This window comes from Periophthalmus magnuspinnatus, chromosome 11, assembly GCF_009829125.3.
Source record: "Periophthalmus magnuspinnatus isolate fPerMag1 chromosome 11, fPerMag1.2.pri, whole genome shotgun sequence".
Lineage (NCBI taxonomy): Eukaryota > Metazoa > Chordata > Actinopteri > Gobiiformes > Gobiidae > Periophthalmus > Periophthalmus magnuspinnatus.
In genome coordinates this window covers 6,766,975-6,786,399 of record NC_047136.2, presented here as the reverse complement: position 1 = coordinate 6,786,399, position 19,425 = coordinate 6,766,975, and the positions used below count along the sequence as shown (strand labels likewise).

Here is a 19,425-nt window from a genome sequence, read left to right as displayed (position 1 = left end):
AAAGGTCAACTGTTCCAGCTGTGGATTGAACCCAGAACATTTTTGGTAAGGAAGTGGGGCTAATCTCTCAGCGATGAAAACCATTTAGTGCTTCAAGCTATAAAACTAGATTTGACTTTAGATATCTCTATATACAGAACTAATCTGCAATACAGATGCAATTCATATAGAACTACATTGACTTGGGTGTCTTCAAAGACACATTTCAAAAAAATATGTTGTTGTTCCCAAAAGGTGGGATTTCTGAGGAGAAAAGCAGTACTTTTTATATGTTTTTTAACTCACTCAAAGAAAGGAAATGTGTGTTCACTCATTAGTTGTTGTGTTTTCCTCAGTCTCATACTGACCTGGAGGAAAAGTAAAAGTTAGTTCTGGCATGGCACTGTTAGTTTGTAATGTTTGTACAGCATGTTCGGATTAACCACGGGACAACTACACTTAATCCATAAAAGAAGAACCATGTGTGTTAATAAAATAAGGAGATTATTGAAATGCAGTTTGCTGTGAAATAATGTAAACGGCTCATAAAGTATGTGTAAATATACTTATGTTCAAAAAACATTTGGACAGTCTTTCAAATGGTACAGTAAGCAGACTGCTAAGTATTTTGGCGTAGTCCAGGATCCTGGTATTTTCAGTCTGCAGCAGATGTTTTCTCCAATCCTCGAGACTCAGACCACAGCTATAGATAGAGTGTAATTACTGCTCTGAGCAGAACCTGCCATGCCCTCCTTATGTCGACACACATTCACAATTCACCAAAGTAAAGCTGCACTTTCAGTTGGATTTTCTTCTCTCTATATTTTCTCCAAAAATACTAGTTTTGGCAACTGTACAGAAGAATCACTTCTCATAACCCTCCCACTGTCAGTTATAGTATGACTATCATTACTAAAACAGCTTAACATTGAACCGTTTATCTAAAGGCAACAGTTTTGTACTTTTTGCAATGATAATAATTACCTGTCTTATAATGTACATATATTTACTTAATTGGATGGTGAATATGGGTGACGTAATTTGACCAGCACTCCAGCTTTGGGCTCACAGTAAATCAGATTTAGGACTTTTAGGTAATACTACTAACACTATACACTTGGCTTTACTGGTGACATCACCTTTCCTTGAAGCTTTTGAACTGTAAGTACAAAAACACTTCTCCAAGTGGGATTTTAGAAACCAGCGACTGGCTGACTAATCCTTTTCCTTTTATCTACAATCTGAATCATTTAACACCCTGGCTTTGAGTCAGCTGACAAACTTGATCCACTCCATGTGAAAAGTGCACTGGTGCCGCAGAGCTGGCTTCCATTGTACCAGACATATCCTTCAAAGGTAATAATAATGTAAGAACAACATAAAATGTGCAGCACTGACTACCGTTCACATATCAAAGCTCAATAGAAGACAGATGCAGACGGATGTAGCATGAATAATCCCATGTGTGGTCTGTTTCTGTTGGCAGAAAAGACTGGAAGAAATGTGAGAGATTAAGTTGAAATGAGACAAAATCTAAAATTATGTTGATTCAACATCATGCGTCTTCATTTTTCTCATACCAAAATGCCTTGGGTTTGCTTTTAAATTTAGATGTCGTCTCTACGTATCACACCCTTATTTAGGCATTTCAGCACCTGTGCCTCATTTGGTTGTCCTGCACAGTCATTTCCCATTTCCCTCATCCCTGTTACTTAGAGAATGTCTCACGTTTTATTGATGCCACATTTACAATTTTATGGAAAGTACAACTGAGCTTTTGTCTCGCAATGAAATCAATATCTTTTGGGTGTAATTGCCTTCAGGGTTGTAATATGTTGGCACTTGTTACTACTCTCTGTGTCCCTGTGTTATGATGGAGAAAAACTGAAAATCATGTGGTGTTTTTGTTAATATAAAGCTAGTGGATTACAAATAAGAGCATTTTTTTTGCATTTCTCACTGTCTCCTCTGCAACCTAAACATGTATACAAGGTGAAAGTCTAAAGGAGTCGATTACATATGTCACAAACTAGTAAAAGTACAACTGATACTTCTATTCTAGTATACATTTAGGTATAAGGAACAGGAACAGAGTGCATTGGGTTGACTCATCCCAGTGTCAGTGCAGGAGGAAGCAGCTCAGATCTCCTGTTGACGTTGACAGCTCTGTGACATGGATTAAAGGGCCACTGTAAATAATATGGCTCAGAATTTCTCCTCTGTCTTTCTTTCCAGACATATTTGCGCAAGTGGACCTGTGAGAATAGAGCCACACAAAGCTGTTTTTCCTTTTTTTTCCCCAATGGAACAGAATTAAGAGCAATTCTTTTGGAAGGAGCAGGTCTCATTACAAAGCATTTCTCATTTTATTTCTGGGTAAATTAAAAGAAAGCCAAGCAGCAGGTTTTTTTTTTTTTTTTATTTATTTCTCTAAAGTGAATAGCTGTGGTAAAGACTATAGGCGCAATCTGTCTACAGGCTACCAATATGAATAAAGTGAATTCATGTAGACCACGTTTGTGACATTTGAAGTACATGTTTTTGTCGTTCTGCGCACAACATCCCCTGGACAAACTAAAACCTCTAAATTCAGATGATGCACCAACAGACCTTACATCATGTGTTTCAAAACTTTCCGAGCAGGTCTAGTGACATGAACTCAAAGAGGCATGTGCACAGTTTTTGGGTTTCCAGACACGCCCTGCCCTAACTATCAGTGCACCAAAAGGAGAGAAGAAAAAAACGTATAAAGCCATCCCTTCAGTGTTAGTAGAAATATGCGAAGCTCGTCCTTTTCAGGCTTTACGTCAGCCAGTGCGCAGGCTAAAGCGGGCCGCTGGATCACTGAGAGGGGCACACGCTGCGGGGAGAGGATGTAGTACACCTGCGTAAAAGCGGCGGGACGCGCGACTATCGGCACAGACGTGTTGGACTTTATTCTGGACTCAATGCATTTGCACCTCCGCACCAGGGATGAGTTGGCTCCTGTGGTGGACCCTAACACTTGCTGTGATTCAACAGGTGTGTGGAGATGCTTTCATAGTTTTTGGTTATTTGTGTTTAAGTCTACAAATTAGCACAGTTATTCTGATCATCCTGTTGGATTTTAGCTGTATGGTAATTGCATTTAATTATCTTATAATAGGACTATATAGGCGCATAACAGGTTTATCCTCCGTGTTCATTCTCACCAGAATGGATACACTACTGTCAATTAACGTTGACACAGTGATGGGCTCAGAGCGCAGGGGGGACGCAGGCGGGACGGGCTGCTCAGGCGCCCGATGAGCTGGAGTCAGTTCAAATGTTAATTGGTCTGTGTAACTAATAATGCGCAGTCACAAACTTTTTAGTCTGAAGTATGGCTAAGTGTAATGTTAGCTCTGCAGACTTATTTTCATTCTTGGAGTCGTTGCGTCATTACTGTTACTGTCACAGTCGTTATCCTCAGTGGCCCTGGCTCTGGGTTTACGTAACATCTGCTAAAACTTTTATCACACAGACCACACGGTGGCAGGATTGCACTACAAAAATGTGGTAAGTGCGCTGTATTTCAAAAGAACCTGGATAATCCTGTCTAAAGCTTTTTGAAAACGCGCTTTCCGATCAATGTGTTTGGTATTTTCACTCTAATGTTTAATCACTTTGAATTAGTATATTTGGATTCCATCAGACTAAAATCTGTCTGCCAACAGCACAATTTCTATAGCGTTTTGACTGCATTTAAAATGATCACATTTTCGTCCTAATCACTCACATTCAATATATTTGCATCTATTGTATCTTTTTACTCCTTTATTTCATAATGTCATGTGATCCCAGCTGAGTCTCACAAATGTAATAGCAGCTGAAGGCATGTTCAAAAGAGCAGTAGTTTGTAGCATTAGTGCCATTTGATACCACAGTAAAATGGAATAAAGATATGGAAGTTCCATTAGCTGCTGTTGTTACCAACCTTTGTGTTTGGTGAGAAGGATGGACAGCTTGTGTATACAATGTTTTTGTCTATTGGCCTGGGACCCCTCTTATCAGCACTGTATCAAAAACAAAAGGGCTGCATTGATCATATTTATATTTAAAGATATACTATTCCCTGTTATAAAAGTAAGCCTAGGCTATTACAAAATGTGCAGTCTGCTTATTTTACAGTAGTCCGTCTGTGTTGGAAAAAAATCTTTTGTTATCACTTATTTTCATCATTTTGGCAAACTACAATAATAAAAATGCTTCTCTGCTGCCATCTCCAGGTCTACACACAGAACTCCACTGCCATGCCACCCACCACTGCTGCTGTGGACTCTTTTAACCGCACACAGTACTGTAAGTGGCCCTGTGAGTGTCCCCAGGAGACCCCACACTGCCCACCCGGGGTCAGTCTGCTGATGGACGGCTGTGACTGCTGCAAGGCCTGTGCCAGACAGGTGGGCGAGGAGTGCAACGAGGCCGACACCTGTGACTACCATAAGGGGCTGTACTGTGACTACAGCGGAGACAAGCCTAGGTACGAAAAGGGAGTGTGTGCATGTAAGTGTCTCACAGTTAAACAACAAATACGCATACATACATATATTGTTGAGTAATATTTAAAATGGAAATAAGATGCTTGTTTTAATGATTAATGTACCAATAATGCGGTCTCTTCAGTTACAACTGTCTTTCATTCAAGCAGTTTGTCCAGTCATAAGTACTTGAATAAACCAGGGTAGACAATTAGAAAAACAATGATTATACCAGTATTTTCTGGTAAATTTAAAGGGCCCATATTACACTCTTTCCTGATCAATGTTGTAATTCTGTTTCATTATCGAAAACAGACCTGGAGTTGGGTTTTGTTTCATTCACATATGTTTAACACACAAACCCTGCATATTTAGGCTGAGTCCTTCCCTCAGTCTCCTTGTGCTGTCATGTGGTAATACAAGAAATTCTCCACTGTGTTTTTAAACTCCATACACCTTCATTAGAATCATTTTGATGATTTCAGCTCTAGAATTGTCCATCTCTACTGAACTAAAGGCAAAAAGGTAGCTGTTACCTTGAAAACTCCCACTTCATGACATCACAATGTGGAACAGAGCATTTTGAGCTTTGAAGATGTAGACAGACTAATAATAAGGGGTTACTCAAACAAGTGTGAATGAAGCAAAACACAACTCTGGATATGTTTTTGAGGAAGTAACAACACACTAATGTGGCTAAAAGCTAACAAGAGTCTTTTTTTATATACATGACCTTTAATTATAACCACAAATGTGTTTATTATACAATTTATGTACGCTGAATACTGTGTGTCTTGCCTAAGTCTCTACCCTTTGCTCCCTTATTTCTGTTAGATATGGTGGGAACAGGCTGTGAGCATGATGGTGTGATCTATCGTAACGGACAGAGCTTCAAGCCCAGTTGTAAATACCAGTGTGTGTGTGTGAATGGAGCGATTGGCTGCGTGTCGCTGTGCACAGAGTCTCAGCCTCCACGGGTTTGGTGCCAGAGTCCCAGACGGGTCAAAGTCCGGGGACAGTGCTGTGAGCAGTGGATCTGCGATGAACCCAAGAGAGGGCGCAAAACAGCCCCGAGACATGCAATAGATGGTAAGCTCCATATATGGTGATACATCCTCCATTGGTCACACTAATAAACTTCCCTTGTGAGGAATTAAAATGATATGAGTGAGTTCAGCAAGTTGAGTTATAGATTCAAAGTTAACATTAATTGTGTCAGTTCACAGCACAGGATGGGCTTATCTTTTCCTGTCACATGGCTTCCATGCAGCTTTTGGATCAGTTCCCTGTTGTTGCTTTACTATTGGCAATGAAAATAGAAAAGCAAATGAACAATTAACATATTACAAAGTAATCACTCAGTATAATCAGTAAAATAATACTTACAGCTCTTCCAGTTGGGACTCAAAGCTGGCACAAAAACTGCATCACCCAAACTACCTCCTGGAGCCCCTGTTCTAAGACATGTGGGCGTGGTGTTTCCTTGAGGATTTCAAATGACAACGACCAGTGTGAGCTGGTGAAAGAATCCCGACTGTGCAACCTGCGTCCCTGTGAGGTGGACATCACCAAACACATCAAGGTACCAAATACTAGATGTAATTATTCATGTGATAGTTTTGTTGTTTATGATTAATATCAAACTTTCTTCCTCTCAGCCAGGTAAAAAGTGTCTGAACATCTACAGGGATGAGCAGCCCTTCAACTTCACTATCTCGGGATGCACCAGTAAGAAGCAGTACAGGCCTAAGTACTGTGGCGTGTGCACAGATGAGCGCTGCTGCATCCCGTATAAGTCCAAGACCATTGATGTGGAGTTTGAATGTCCCAATGGGGCTGGCTTCATCTGGAAAATGTTGTGGGTCCAAGCTTGTTTTTGTAACCTCAGTTGCAAAAACCCAAATGACATCTTCCAAGACCTCGAGAGCTACTACAGCTACCCAGAAGTCATGGACTAAAAGGTGTCACTTGCATGATTATCTTGTAATGTTTTTTCCTATTGGAAAATCTGTAAATAAGAAATGTGTTCATGTATTTAGAATGAATTACTTAAGCATGGTGAGCATTGTACTTGTATTTAATATGCAGTACTGTTAAAATATGCAAACAAAAAAAGTTTAATTTATATTGCATTATATATTTGTTTAATTTATATTGCCTTTTGATAATATACACAAGAACAGACTTATATATTTTGATCACAGGGATTCAGTTGGTAATGTTAAACTGATGCACCAAATATTTCAGTAATAAACCACACAACCAGGAAACATGTTATACAGTTTTATTGTATTTTTTAATAAATACAAACTTGTGTCATTGTAATGCATTTCTACAGCATTAGGCAGATGAATATTGCATCTTTACAAAGCCTTTTTTTGTTGTTTTCTACAAAGCAAATGTTGCTTTAGTGCAAGTAATACATGTGGGAGTACAAGATGTTGGGCAAGTTCTACTGCTATGTTCTTAAACATGTGGACATATCAAGTCCCACGCCCAGAAATCCACAACCAGATCAGAGCAACTCACCTAAAAGTCAACATATCATGGCACATCTTTGTTCCTTTGTGCTTAATTGCATAGAGACAGAGAGAGAGAGATCACCACAAAAGTGAGGAATGTCTGAACCATAATTATCAAAATAATATACTGTTTAATGCAAACGTTTTCTCTAAGAACCTGTAGATTTCTGAAATCATTAAATGTCATCAGGTACAGGATTCATTAAAATAACAGGTGTAGGATGAAATTTGCTGTATACACAAGATATTAGTTTTATCCCTTCAAAAGATATATCTTTAGTATTAATCCATGTGCCTCCAATTCAGTCTCCACATCTATACATCTGCTTCTACATACAAACAATTTAACCTTAGACTTAAAAGTAAAAGATTGGGTAATCAATAGCAAACAGAACAGGACATTTACAGTCATGTGTGGCTGAGAAAGCTGTGCCATTTAAACACATTATGTCAAATGAATATTAGAACTCCAGCCACAGCTTTCTCTGACATTCACTGCTTCAGTTCTGTGTCCCCACATGCCAAGATGCCGCTAACTGCACTGGATCTCAAGAATCACTGATTTAAACTTGTTTTGCCAACAAAATCCCTCTTCTGGAAAATGGCAACTCAAAAAACAGGTATCCAAGGGCAAATCACTTTATATGAGGACAGTTGTGCGTATTAACAGAACTAATCTCTGAAACTCCACGTCTTGTGAACCATTGTGAATGACGATGTGCAGTTAGGGGCAGCGCAGCACCACCTTGGGGAACTTGGGAGAGGTTTCTGAACTTGTCTGGGGAGCGTATGGTTTAACAGGACACTTCGGTGGACTTGGGCACAGATTGGTCCACGCCGTCCACGGCACCGTCTGTTTGAGAACGCCCCCTCTCGGTCGTCTGACTGCGACTGCGGCCCTCGTTGGTGTGAGAACGTGAGCGGTTACCATCATGTGTGTGAGACCGGGACCGGTTTCCTTCCATAGAGGCAACACTTGAGCCCGAGGCAGTGCGGGAGCGGACCAGACGGGTCATACTGGCAGAGGGCACTGTAGGGAGAGAAAAACAATTTATCAGGTCACAAAATGATGGTGAAAGAACTTTAATGCAATAAATAAATCAACAAATATAAAAAATAAAAAAAAATCTAAAATGCTTTAAAGTGGTCACTCGATATTGAAATTGCCCTTTGGTATAAGGAATTATAAACAATTCGTTTTATGTACATGTCCTTGAAGACTTTTCACCATGTTACCTAGTATGACCTTGAAGTTGAACTGCAATGATTATAGGAGTTACTCAACAATTAAAAAAAAAAAAAAAAAAAAAAATTTTACCACAAGGGGGCAAAAATTCCCTTTTTGTCCCATTCATCAAGCTTTTCCTCTCTTCATTTAGTAAATATAACAATACTCACTGTATCCCATTCCTTGGATAAAGTACTTGAATGCTTCAGTCAGCTTGGCAGGCTGCAACAAAGTACAGACAATTATTAGCTGGACTGACATAAATTAAAACCATGTGTGTGCACAACAGTGACCGTTCCCCAGTCTCATCCAAAGTGTATTGCTCAGGTTTGTGATATGACAGCTGTCATGAACAGGTGTGAAGTGCAGAACAGAGGATTACAACTACTTGTTAATGCTCTTAACAAGTAGTTGTAATCCTGCAACCTCTTTACACTATCCATCCCTTTAGTGATTACACAGGTCTAGCTCAATGTCTTGAAAATAAAATGCCTTGAGATTTGTTCATACACACCTGATCAACCTGGGGCATGCCTCCACAGTCGGCCATCTGGGTTAAAAGGGAGAAAAATGGTTGTCATTAGGATTAGTCCAGTTTTACATTTATGCGACAGCAGACACATCATTACATTCAACCAGTCTCCCTGAACATGCCAAACACCTTCTCCCGCTTAGCTCCAATCAGTGTTCATCTACAACATTGACTGTTAACCCCAATAAAGCACGCCCGCCGAGCACAAACTGCTACTTGGACGAAGATGTGCATCATAAAAGGCAGCCATAGGGCAACACAAGTAGGTCACTTGCAACAGATTGTGTCCCGAACAGCAACATGCATACGCACACTGCCTCTGAGGACACATCAACGGTCCTATCTGTGGTTAATTAGTGACCAGGTAAATGCTGAGCCATTGGAAACTTATCAATGCGTGCTTTTCCACCAAGGCCATTTTAAAATAAATGAGAATATGAGACAAATGGGAGTGAAGGGGGCTCACCTTAAGCAAGGTAGTCTTGGTAGGGTCCAGCTTGGTGTTACACTCAACCTGTAGTTACAAATGCCCATTACAAAATGTTCAAAAGTTTATTTTGTAACAGATGTATCGGGGTTATGTGAATATCAAATCATTTGTGGTACTGGAAATAAGATACACAATAATTTAATTCATTGTAGCTAATTAGGTTAGACTGCCTTGATGTAAGGGTTTGTGTTTGTTTAACAATTTGATTTTCCTTATCCTTGAAAAGGTTTCAATGAAAAATGTGCTCAACCAAAAAAAAGTATTTTTTACTTACAACAGCCTCAACAGCAGGAGAGTTATCACCAACCACCAGAAGAGAAGGACATCTGGAAAACACACAACATTAATCTTCATGTAAATGTATCAGCAAACTGCTCTCCTCAAACTGCTTTTTGTCAGTGAAAACTTACTTGAGAGTTCTAAAATTGATTCCAGGGACAGGTCTCTCAATTTCCAGATCTCTACGACTGTAAACAAACAGATTTTGCTCACAAATTGAGCTATTTTTACAGTCAAACTTGTTTGTGACTCACCTTTCGTATGACTTGACAAAAAGATGTAGGTTAAACTGGTTCATGTCATTGAGAATATGGTGGCGGTACGTAGCAATCAGATCCTGGTTGTTATGGATCTCCTCCTATGGTGACAATTATAATCAGCACTTTTGACCAAAACACTGGGAATATATTTACAAATGTAGAAAAGCACTATGTAATACGAGGCAGATCAGCTGACCTTTCCAAAGAGATGGGTGATGATCATGTCAGGCTCAGCATGAGTCCAGCCACTGATCTAAATATAGTTACACAAATTAGATGCATCATAAATATTTATCTGTGAAGACAATTGTTACAGTTGACAGACCTTGTGGGCAGCCCAGTCCATCCAACCCTCAGCACATGGGTTGATGTTGATGAGCAACAAACCCTCCACCATATTTGGATAGTCAAGCTAAAAAAACAAAGCAAAGGTTTGAATGTGTTATGGAAATCTTTACCTACAGTGTCTTTCTTAATTTGACCAGTTTGTACATTTGAGATTTTGTAATAGGTTACATTTCACTAATGACTATAAATAGTTTTGTGTTAATAGTATTTTTTGGCTTCATCAACAAAAGGGACTCCCTATAGATCACAATGTTAGTCCTGCATTGGGACATTCCTCAGCAGGCAAAAGCAATAGGAAGTGCAACTTCGCCAAGATCCACAGTAACAGCAATGCATTAGGTGCCTGTGCTAATCCCAAATTGATTAAACCCAAAGACGAATTATGAAGTCTGGCTAAAATGTCAAGTGTGGAGGCAACTTACAGCAAATCGAGTCAAAATGTAGGCCCCTGCTCCAATGCCCATTCCAATGACAGTCTTGAGCCTAGAGTGCACAGACATACAAGGATACTGTTAGAAAACGGATTAGAAGACATCTTTAACAGTGAAAAGAACAAGTGGACACTAAAAAGTCAAGTTACCCAAAATGCTTGAGCACCAGGGGGAGGGTCTCTGCCAGCTGGTCCATTGAGGGGTACTCATATCTGTTGGTAATTTCAATAAGTTATTGAATGACAGTAAATATTGTGAGTATCACTCTAAGTGGGTCCAGGTTCAGTGACATGAAGCAATGGAGAGATTAGAGTCAACAGGACAAACACCACAAGTGCCCTTGATAAATTAAGTCGCCTTAAGTATATCCGCTGTGATCTTCAAGCTTTAGGTCAAAAGCCAGGGACTACCTGACACACATCAGGTTTGTGCGTTTGTGTGAGTCTGGCTCACCCAGTGGAAAAGGTGTTTGCTCCTTCATGTTGCCCAGGAGCATCCACGTGACACACAGCGAAGTGCTGCATAATCTCTGACATGTCCTCATGGTTAAAAAGTGTGTCCCAGCAGGTTTTGTCTGGGAAACAAAACACAATTGTTCATGAATAAAAAAAGATACTCACTATGTAGATTAACAGTGTGAATAGAGAGGAACCAGAAAAGGCTGTTTTCCTTTCTCTTGTTTCAGGTTTTGCACGTCATAAAATCTGCCCTAGCCCCTGTTTTACATATTGAGCATTTCAACTAGAAAACATTAGCTGTGGTATCTAAGATACCAATTTGCTTGGATTTAGTAAAACCTGGGGGGAAATGAGTAGAATAAAAAGCTGGACTTACGGTTGAGTCCAACATCATGGTAGGTGAGAATAATTGGCCTGTCACCCTTGGGAACCCCCTTCATTGTACAATGAATCCTTCCATATGGAGTCTCCACATCATGCTCCTGTTGGAAAACACAGTTTCATGTGAATAGTAATTAAATGCAATAATCAAACCATATGAAATGTAGCTTTTTTGTTGTTTTGATTAACACATTTTATTTCTTGTTAACAGAAAAGTATCCCACACAACTTTCTTTTGGTGCATCATCAAGCAGACATTCATCTCTGAACCACAATAATTTACTCACAGACACTTCAATTTCTGCCACAATCATCTCCACATCAGAATCCTCCAGAACCATGTTTGCGGCTATCAATCCCAACAAAAAATGACAGAAACACAAATTCAAGTAGCCGTTAAGCCTATAAAGTTACTGAGCCCAACTGTGAGAGCTGCATTTTATACCCCTGTTGCTTACCAGGTGGCCTAAGCTCTTTGCCTCCCATGGTGCATTGCAGGCTGGTCAAAACAAGCTAATTCTGGATGAATAGATCCTTAAATTGGATCAGCCAATGTCAGACAGAGATGCACTGCCTAACGAGCGGACAACATAAGCGCAAATAATAATTATTCAGCTATATATAACAGCTATAACAGTCATTAGAATAATGAGTATAATATAATTTATGTTTATGATGTAGAAAACTGTATTTGAACAAAATTATGAATGTATTAATAATAATCTTCAATAATTAATAATAAAGGATTGCCTAATGCATATTTTTCACCACTATGTTAAATTAATATGTTAAATTTCATAAACGCTGTTTTGTTGACAGCGCTGCAAAACTTTGGCCTTCTCTCAATGAGCTTCATTTTAGTTTCCTGAAATGGTTTTCACTTCACAGCTGTGCCGCATCAGGATCAAGAAATTAGTGCAAAGCAGTGACAAAAGCAAAGAGGGGTGACTCTGAAGAAGAAAAACAAAGACCTATTTTTAGGGGTTTTTTTGTTTGTCACATTCTGCATGTGTAATTCATAGCTTTGATGCTTTCAGTGATAATCTACAATGGAAATACAGAAGAAACAAATAAAGTGTATATTTTAACTGGCAGTATATGCATTTTAATTAGCTGCAATGGTGAAAATCCTATTTGATCTGAATCAGATCATCACAGATTATGACAATAATGAGATTAGTAGCTAGTCAAAATATGACTAAACCAAGACAAACAAGTCATGGGTCAAGAGTGACATGACCTGTTGGGCGTTTCCTAAACCAATTTCAATGGAAAGGGATCATCACTAGGGACAACCTAGAAGTTCATTTCCAGGACACACAAACAACTTTCCACTGCTGCTGTGATTCAAAACAAACATTGTAAAAATACACTGGCACGTGTTCAGTCATACAACTCAAAAAAGTAGTGTTTTTATAATATATACAGGCTTTGTTAGCAGTTTGTCTGCTGGTATATGGTCAGTTGGCACTGGCAGCAGATCAGCTCAAGGGCACATAAGGCGACTTGATGACACTGTGATGCCAAACTGGCAGACAGTGCAAGACATCCTGCAGAGACTGTGACTGCGCAAACTGTCCTTAAAATGCAATCACCAAACAAACATGTTAATACTTGTGTTCAAAAGTACTCTGTCCAAGGTACTGATATGTCCTAATCAAACACAGAACAAATCATACTGAGAAATTTAAGTTTGACAGAGTATTTCATCACTTTTAACTGAATTAGCATGATCCAATTTAGATCATTGCTTTTATGACATCAGTGACACGGCCATCAGTGTGATACATGAGCCTCAGCTCCTAGTGCATGGATCAGTGTGTTAGCATCGACCACTAGGTGGTACTAAAAATTAACTTTGACTGGATAAACGTTTTCAGACTAAACCAAAATCTTAGCAGTTTAATTGTAGCTTATAGAGACTCACCTTAATAACTAGCTGCATTACAGCCTCTCTCAGGCCCTGTGAAAGGAAGAACAGTGATGAAAACACAAATCTAATGCAATTGTAACATGCTCTAATCCAATAACCAACAGGCTTCATCCTGTCCACATCTACTGAATGACCAAACATGTCTTGTACAGTTAAATAATGCACAAATACTAGAAATATAGTTAACAAACAGAAAAATGTACTACAAATATACATAAAATAATATTTTGATCTGTTATTACTAATAAACTCATTTTCAAATTCACCTTTTATTATTTAAGGCAGCACTTACCGGGAGCTCCCTGTCGACCAGGAGAGGTTTAGACTCAACAGTCTGAATATCATCCATGTTTGTTGATGAGAATCTGTGGAAATAAAGTAAGCAACGATTACTTTGACTTGACAAAGTTTAAATATGCACTTGAGGTTGGCTGAATGAAAAGAAAATGACGAATGCCTTCAAGCTGGGTGTGTGTCTTATCTAACAAAGTGTGTTAAATTTACGGCATGGGAGCATGTAGCAACTGGCACAGTTACCTGCAGTTACAGGAGAAAAACACACCCCAACATGGAAAACTTCACTTGCCCCACCCCATCTCTTACACACTCAAACTTATCCAGGGGCCAGAGCATAAAACAAGATAATGTGAAAACACTGCTGCAACAAAAATGCCTGCAAAAAAAAACTTTGACATAATAAAGAATGATTTCAATGGGTTTCTTTTCTGGGAAAGTGAACTAGTAAATACAGGGGACACAAATACAAAAGGGACGCCAAGGGGCTAAGAGTAAAAGAAAAATGGTCTTGTGTGGAGATGCCAGGCATTAGTTTGTTCTGCTGATCCTGATGCTAAGTTGGAAGAGTGTGAGCTAGCAGTGGCTATGCATGTAAATGGAACCAGCCAGTCAACAGAGGTCTTTGTACTATGGTCCCTGCACCATCCTGAGAGCCAGAAGCGGGTTTAGGTTCTAGACTGACCAATAGAAATACAAAGTGCACTTCCCCATCAATACACCCAAACATCTTTTCAATACCCCTCTAGATTAGCACCTATAGCTTTTCACAGTTTGTCCCTTCTTACTGCTTAGTTGCAGTGTTGCCATGTTTGCCGTTGCCCCATTTCAAGCTTTCTATTCATGCTTTGCACATAGGACCAAGCCAAACCTGTCAGGATTGCAAGGTATTTAAAGGCCAAAGATTTGTAACTTGTTCAAATTTGTGCCCATATGACAGAAGGGTGGAGTATACGCCCTAGACACACATTGGCCCTGTATGCACATGCTTGTAGACAGCACAGACCAGATTAAGCTGGCTCTGACAATAGCACAGGGAAGAGGAGTATCACACAAGTTCATTTTTCTGCAGAGATCTCCAAATGCATGGTCATTTCAGCACTGTGGGATCTTTGTTAGAGAACAAGGGATCAGCCCCCACACAGATTCCAAAGACATGTGATCACTTTATGACAACCAACATAAAAGGACGACATATTGAGGGAAATGCCTGTTACTAAATAAAAAAAAGTCCCAAAGCAAATGTCACAAGAGAGATGCAAACTAGGGATGGGATGATAAACAATAATATCATTTATTGTGATAAAAGTGAGATTTTATATAATTGTAATCATTGTCAACAAACATAAATCAGCATTGTATCACCACAATGTGCAGAAAAAAGCAACTTAACCACAGGGGAGTCGCCGTGGGGGCACAGGGTCTTAGGGGCCCAGAGTTGTGAGGCTTCTAGACCCGGGCCACCAAATTTCTGTCGAGGGCCCTGCTTATCTATAATGTTCTCCACTAGATCGTAGTTGTTGTCATCGATAACAAAGTACAATTAAATAAAGGCTGTTTAAACATGGAACTTATTCATAACAAAATTTAAATTAAAATTATTAATATCTATACAATTCAAGATATAATCATTAATCACTCTTATTCTGGCCGTGATAATTGCAACACAAAATGTCAATATCGTCCCATGCCATGTGCAGACTAGTAAAGTTATAATATATTTGACATCCACTTGGCCTCCATGGTGTACTAGCACAGTGCCAGATAGGCTCTCCACAAACTAGGTCACATGATAACCTAGAGATGTTCCTGAGCTAATGTTTAACTTGTGTGAAGTTCAGTGGAGGTGGAATCAACAGGTGATCAGCCAAACCTTATGACCCCTGTTTCCCCTGAGTGTTTCTGCCACTGTCTAGTCATTACGGGTGAAAGTGCACAGGTGCAGAGATGTTTGGGTTGCTTTTTTTTTACTTGAAACCAGTCCAAATGGTGTTATAAACATTGTCAAAAACGAGTCTTCTGAGTTTTCTATGAACTAGCACCAATCACACTTCAAATCGATATCACTGCGCTCACAGATGCAGGTCCAACCACTTTTAGCATGATCAGGATAACAATTTGTTGTTTAGTATAAATTTAAAAAATGAAAAAAGTAGGCAAAAGAGGCAGTAGCTGAACATTTTGACCCAGGCAGAAATGAAACTATGTTGTGCAATGATTAACAGGAAATAGTGGGAGGATATCTGGGATCATCCAAAAAGAATGACTGAGAATTAACTGGAATTTTTAAACCAAATTAGCAATCACATTCATATATTAATACTACAAATGCCAATAGTACATGTAGCAAATACGAATACAATACTTGCCTTATTTACTCAACTTTTGTGCACAATTCCTCAAATGCAAAAGGGTTTGTTTACACTATGCAGAATCCTAATATGATTTAAGCCATGGACCACTGGCTGATGCTTTGCTCATGTGTTTTGCATGAGCCCTTGTTTTTCACACTAAGCCCTGACACACTGCTTTAAGCCAGAGCATCACAGTTACAAAAGAGTGAGGAGAAAACTGTGAGAGTGAAGAGAAAACTGTGTGAGAGTAGGTTGGCATACTGTGAGATTAGATTTGTAAAGCAACTCAACTATTTTAGGGGAGGGGTAGAATCAAGTCCAGGCCATGCACATGGTGTCTATACAGTTTTAAATCCACAAGCCTGCATCCATCTGTAAAAACAATGATTGCTTCCCTAATCTTTGGGAACTTGTTTAATCTGTCAAATCAGCGTGGCAGCAGCAGCAGAGCAAGCTCGCTGCAGTAAGCCGGCCTACATTTGGAACTGAAAAACATATCAAAATGTTGTAGAGCTCTGTAACACAGTCTCACTCAGAGGGGGGGTCTGTCTGTCGGATAAAAAAAACAAACACTTTCAAACAACATCCATGCTGCCGGTGTTCCCACTCAACCTGGCTCTTCTAGTCTAGTCAGGTTTTACAGCAGGCTATAATGTTTACAGGACTTGGGGTTTAGGGCATGTCTGAACACTTTCTGTAGTTGAACAGAATATGCAAGTGCAATAAATAATGTAAAATGCATTTCACTCATTAAATGTATGAATGTATTTATTCAGTGTGTTTATGTTGCACTTTTTCACCGAAGCAAGTTCCTAGTTTGTGAACTGTGTTCACAGACTATGGCAATAAAAGTCTTCTGATTCTGAAATAGATAGGCCTACATAATACAACCTACAACTTGCTGAATTAATTTGTTCGAGTCAATTCCCAACTTAAAAAGTCAGTGTATGATGCTCTGTTCTGAGTGTATATGTGTCTGAGTGTATATGTGAGTGTATATGTGAGTATATGTACACCCATACACATATGTGTCTGAGTGTATATGTGAGTGTATAGGCACATATAGACTCATACACACATATATGTGCCTGAGTGTACATGTATCTGAGTGTACATGTATCTGAGTGTACATGTATCTGAGTGTACATGTATCCGAGTGTATATGTGTCTGAGTGTATATATACACTTATCCATATGCATGTCGTCCTGATCTGATAAAATGTGATGCGCGTGCCCTACAATAACATGCACGTAATGCAGCTTGTAAAATGTGTTTTGATCACATGCAAACTACACTAGGTTTAAAGAACACAGTATTTCCTTAAAAGTCCAATTTAGATGATTGAAATGGAAACGTACCTGTGAAACTTGATTGTCCTGAGTAAACACTTCCTCAAACAGCCTCGAACTAAACTTTCCCTTGTGTCAGATCGCACACTCTGAAAACGCCTTACTTTGTTTATAAGGTGAAATGCGGATGTATGGGGGGAATTTTATAAAGCTTGGGGGCGTATGGCCACGCCCACTCTCCTCTCCATTGGCCCGCTGCTCGACCCGGGACTGGGTACGCCCGCAGGACGAGGACACTCTGGGACTTGTACTTCTCCAATCTTGAACAGTTTAACTAACAATCATTTGTTTGATATTAGCAACAAGATAAGACTGAGAGAGAAAAATCACGTTAAACCCTAAAAATATCCTCTGGCAATTACAAACTCTCTTTTCCACACAGATGATGTCAGTTCTGTGGTTCTAGGCGCATATTCTCGTAGGCTCTGTTTAGGTGTGGAGCGCATTTTTTGCCTTTGTTGCAAGTTGTTGCTCTGCAAGACATAAGGGGACTGGAACGCTGCCAGGTTTGTAACCTTGATTTTAGGCCAAGTGAAGATAAGTATGTACAAAGGGTAGCCCTTCCCTGCTCTGTAAATCATACTATTCCCCCAATAACACAGTAGTGTTTCATCAGAGTTACTTTGACCATAGATTCTTCATTATGAACTTCGTTTCAGAATAGTGATGGGCAAGTACTTTTACCAATCTCACAGACAGAATGTACCTTTAACATCTCATCAGAAATACTGTATTCAGTAAAATGCAGAATGAAAACTAGGCCAGTAGTGTTTAGTTTCAATCAAGAGCTAAGGATGTGAGATTCATTGTTTCATTTGAACTGAAATGTATTTCCCCAAAAAGCTCCCCATTAGTACAGAAGGGACTTTAAATCAAGATTGGGCCATTACGGTTCACTAACAGGACAAAGTGACACGCACCAGAGTTTGGATCAACTTGTTCTTTTGCAAGTCCCACATAAGTCTCAAGTCTTTGGCCTCAAGTCAAATCCCAAGTCAACGTCCTAGTTGAGTCCACGTTCATTGCTTTGAGCTTCAAGTCATTTTAAGTCTTTCAAAAAACCAAAGTACTGAATACAGCTTGTATTTTTCCAATACATAAGCTTTTTAGACTAAATTGTGCTACTTTTTAAAAGTCATGGTAACAGTATCCAATGCTGCTTTTTCCTTTTTCCTTTTTAAATGAAAGGAAAAGTATTCAGATTTCCCAAGTATTCGGATTTAATTTAAAAGATCTTAATAACAGTTATTTCTTCATGTAGTGTCAGTGAAATGGAGTGAAGGATCATGGTCTATAGGAGCTTGTAATGCAATTTATTGTGATATATCCAAATGTTATTATGAGATATTTGATGATATAATATCACAATATTTTAGCTACTGTCATATCCTTAGTAATAAACAGATAAGGGGAGAGGGGCATGTTCCAGTTTCTTCAAGTTATAAGTCTTAGTCCATTTTATCAAGTCAAATCTCAAGTCCTCAAAACAGTGACTCAAATCTAACTCGAGTCTGCCCCTCTGACATGCACACATCTGTGTGTTGTTCATAGAACAGTTCTTTTGCTCATACTTTATAATACAAATTTCTCAATGGAATTTTCCAACATGCTGCTGCCTGGCTCAAACAGCGTGAATCTGACCAGAAGTGCCAGAGCATGGTGAGTGAAGACCTTGTCCGGATACAATAGACACTCTGTGAAAGCGTAATGTGAAGCCGTCAAAAGGAACCCGCTACAGACAATAGTCTCATTTGAGGGGAAATACAAAAATTGAATGTCACTTGAGCTCCCTATAATAAAATAATTCATGATATCTTAAATAATACTTCACAAAGGGAATGTAAACTCTTAAAGGTGCATTTATCAAGTATTTATTCAACTACAGGTGTTTCTATCACTAAAAACCCTTTGAAAAACATTTTGAATTGAACAAGATTGCCTCGCCACAGATCAGACCTGTAACATGGCCTATTGGTGCCACCTACTTATTTCCATGTAAATATTCAGGAAAATCTCCATGGATACAAACATGGCTGATACTCCAACAAAAAAGTTACATATAGTATAAGATTTCATTTTAAAGTTCA

At 39.2% G+C, this 19,425-nt stretch overlaps 2 protein-coding genes across 3 annotated transcripts; one reads left to right on the top strand and one right to left on the bottom strand.

Annotated features, from left to right (window-relative positions):
* Positions 1-2,706: 2,706 nt before the first annotated feature.
* On the top strand, positions 2,707-6,717 carry ccn4a (cellular communication network factor 4a). The gene is made up of 5 exons (XM_033975532.2): positions 2,707-3,000; positions 4,227-4,503; positions 5,313-5,567; positions 5,867-6,060; positions 6,137-6,717. The coding sequence occupies exons 1-5, from the start codon at positions 2,953-2,955 to the stop codon at positions 6,434-6,436; spliced, it is 1,074 nt and encodes a 357-aa protein (XP_033831423.1). The 5' UTR covers positions 2,707-2,952; the 3' UTR covers positions 6,437-6,717.
* Positions 6,718-6,748: 31 nt separating this feature from the next.
* ndrg1a (N-myc downstream regulated 1a) lies at positions 6,749-17,450 on the bottom strand. 2 transcript variants are annotated; one of them, XM_033975529.2, is made up of 16 exons: positions 17,348-17,450; positions 13,633-13,705; positions 13,335-13,370; positions 11,403-11,508; positions 11,022-11,142; positions 10,718-10,780; positions 10,560-10,620; positions 10,115-10,201; positions 9,986-10,042; positions 9,784-9,887; positions 9,661-9,717; positions 9,525-9,576; positions 9,227-9,274; positions 8,743-8,778; positions 8,399-8,450; positions 6,749-8,030 (listed from the first exon to the last, which is right to left on the bottom strand). In XM_033975529.2, exons 2-16 carry the CDS (start codon positions 13,687-13,689, stop codon positions 7,795-7,797), a joined length of 1,173 nt encoding a protein of 390 aa, XP_033831420.1. In that variant the 5' UTR covers positions 13,690-13,705; positions 17,348-17,450; the 3' UTR covers positions 6,749-7,794. The 2 variants fall into 2 exon arrangements, with proteins under 2 accessions (XP_033831420.1, XP_033831421.1); XM_033975530.2 differs by lacking the exons at positions 13,335-13,370; positions 13,633-13,705; positions 17,348-17,450 and adding an exon at positions 11,695-11,980.
* Positions 17,451-19,425: the final 1,975 nt, after the last annotated feature.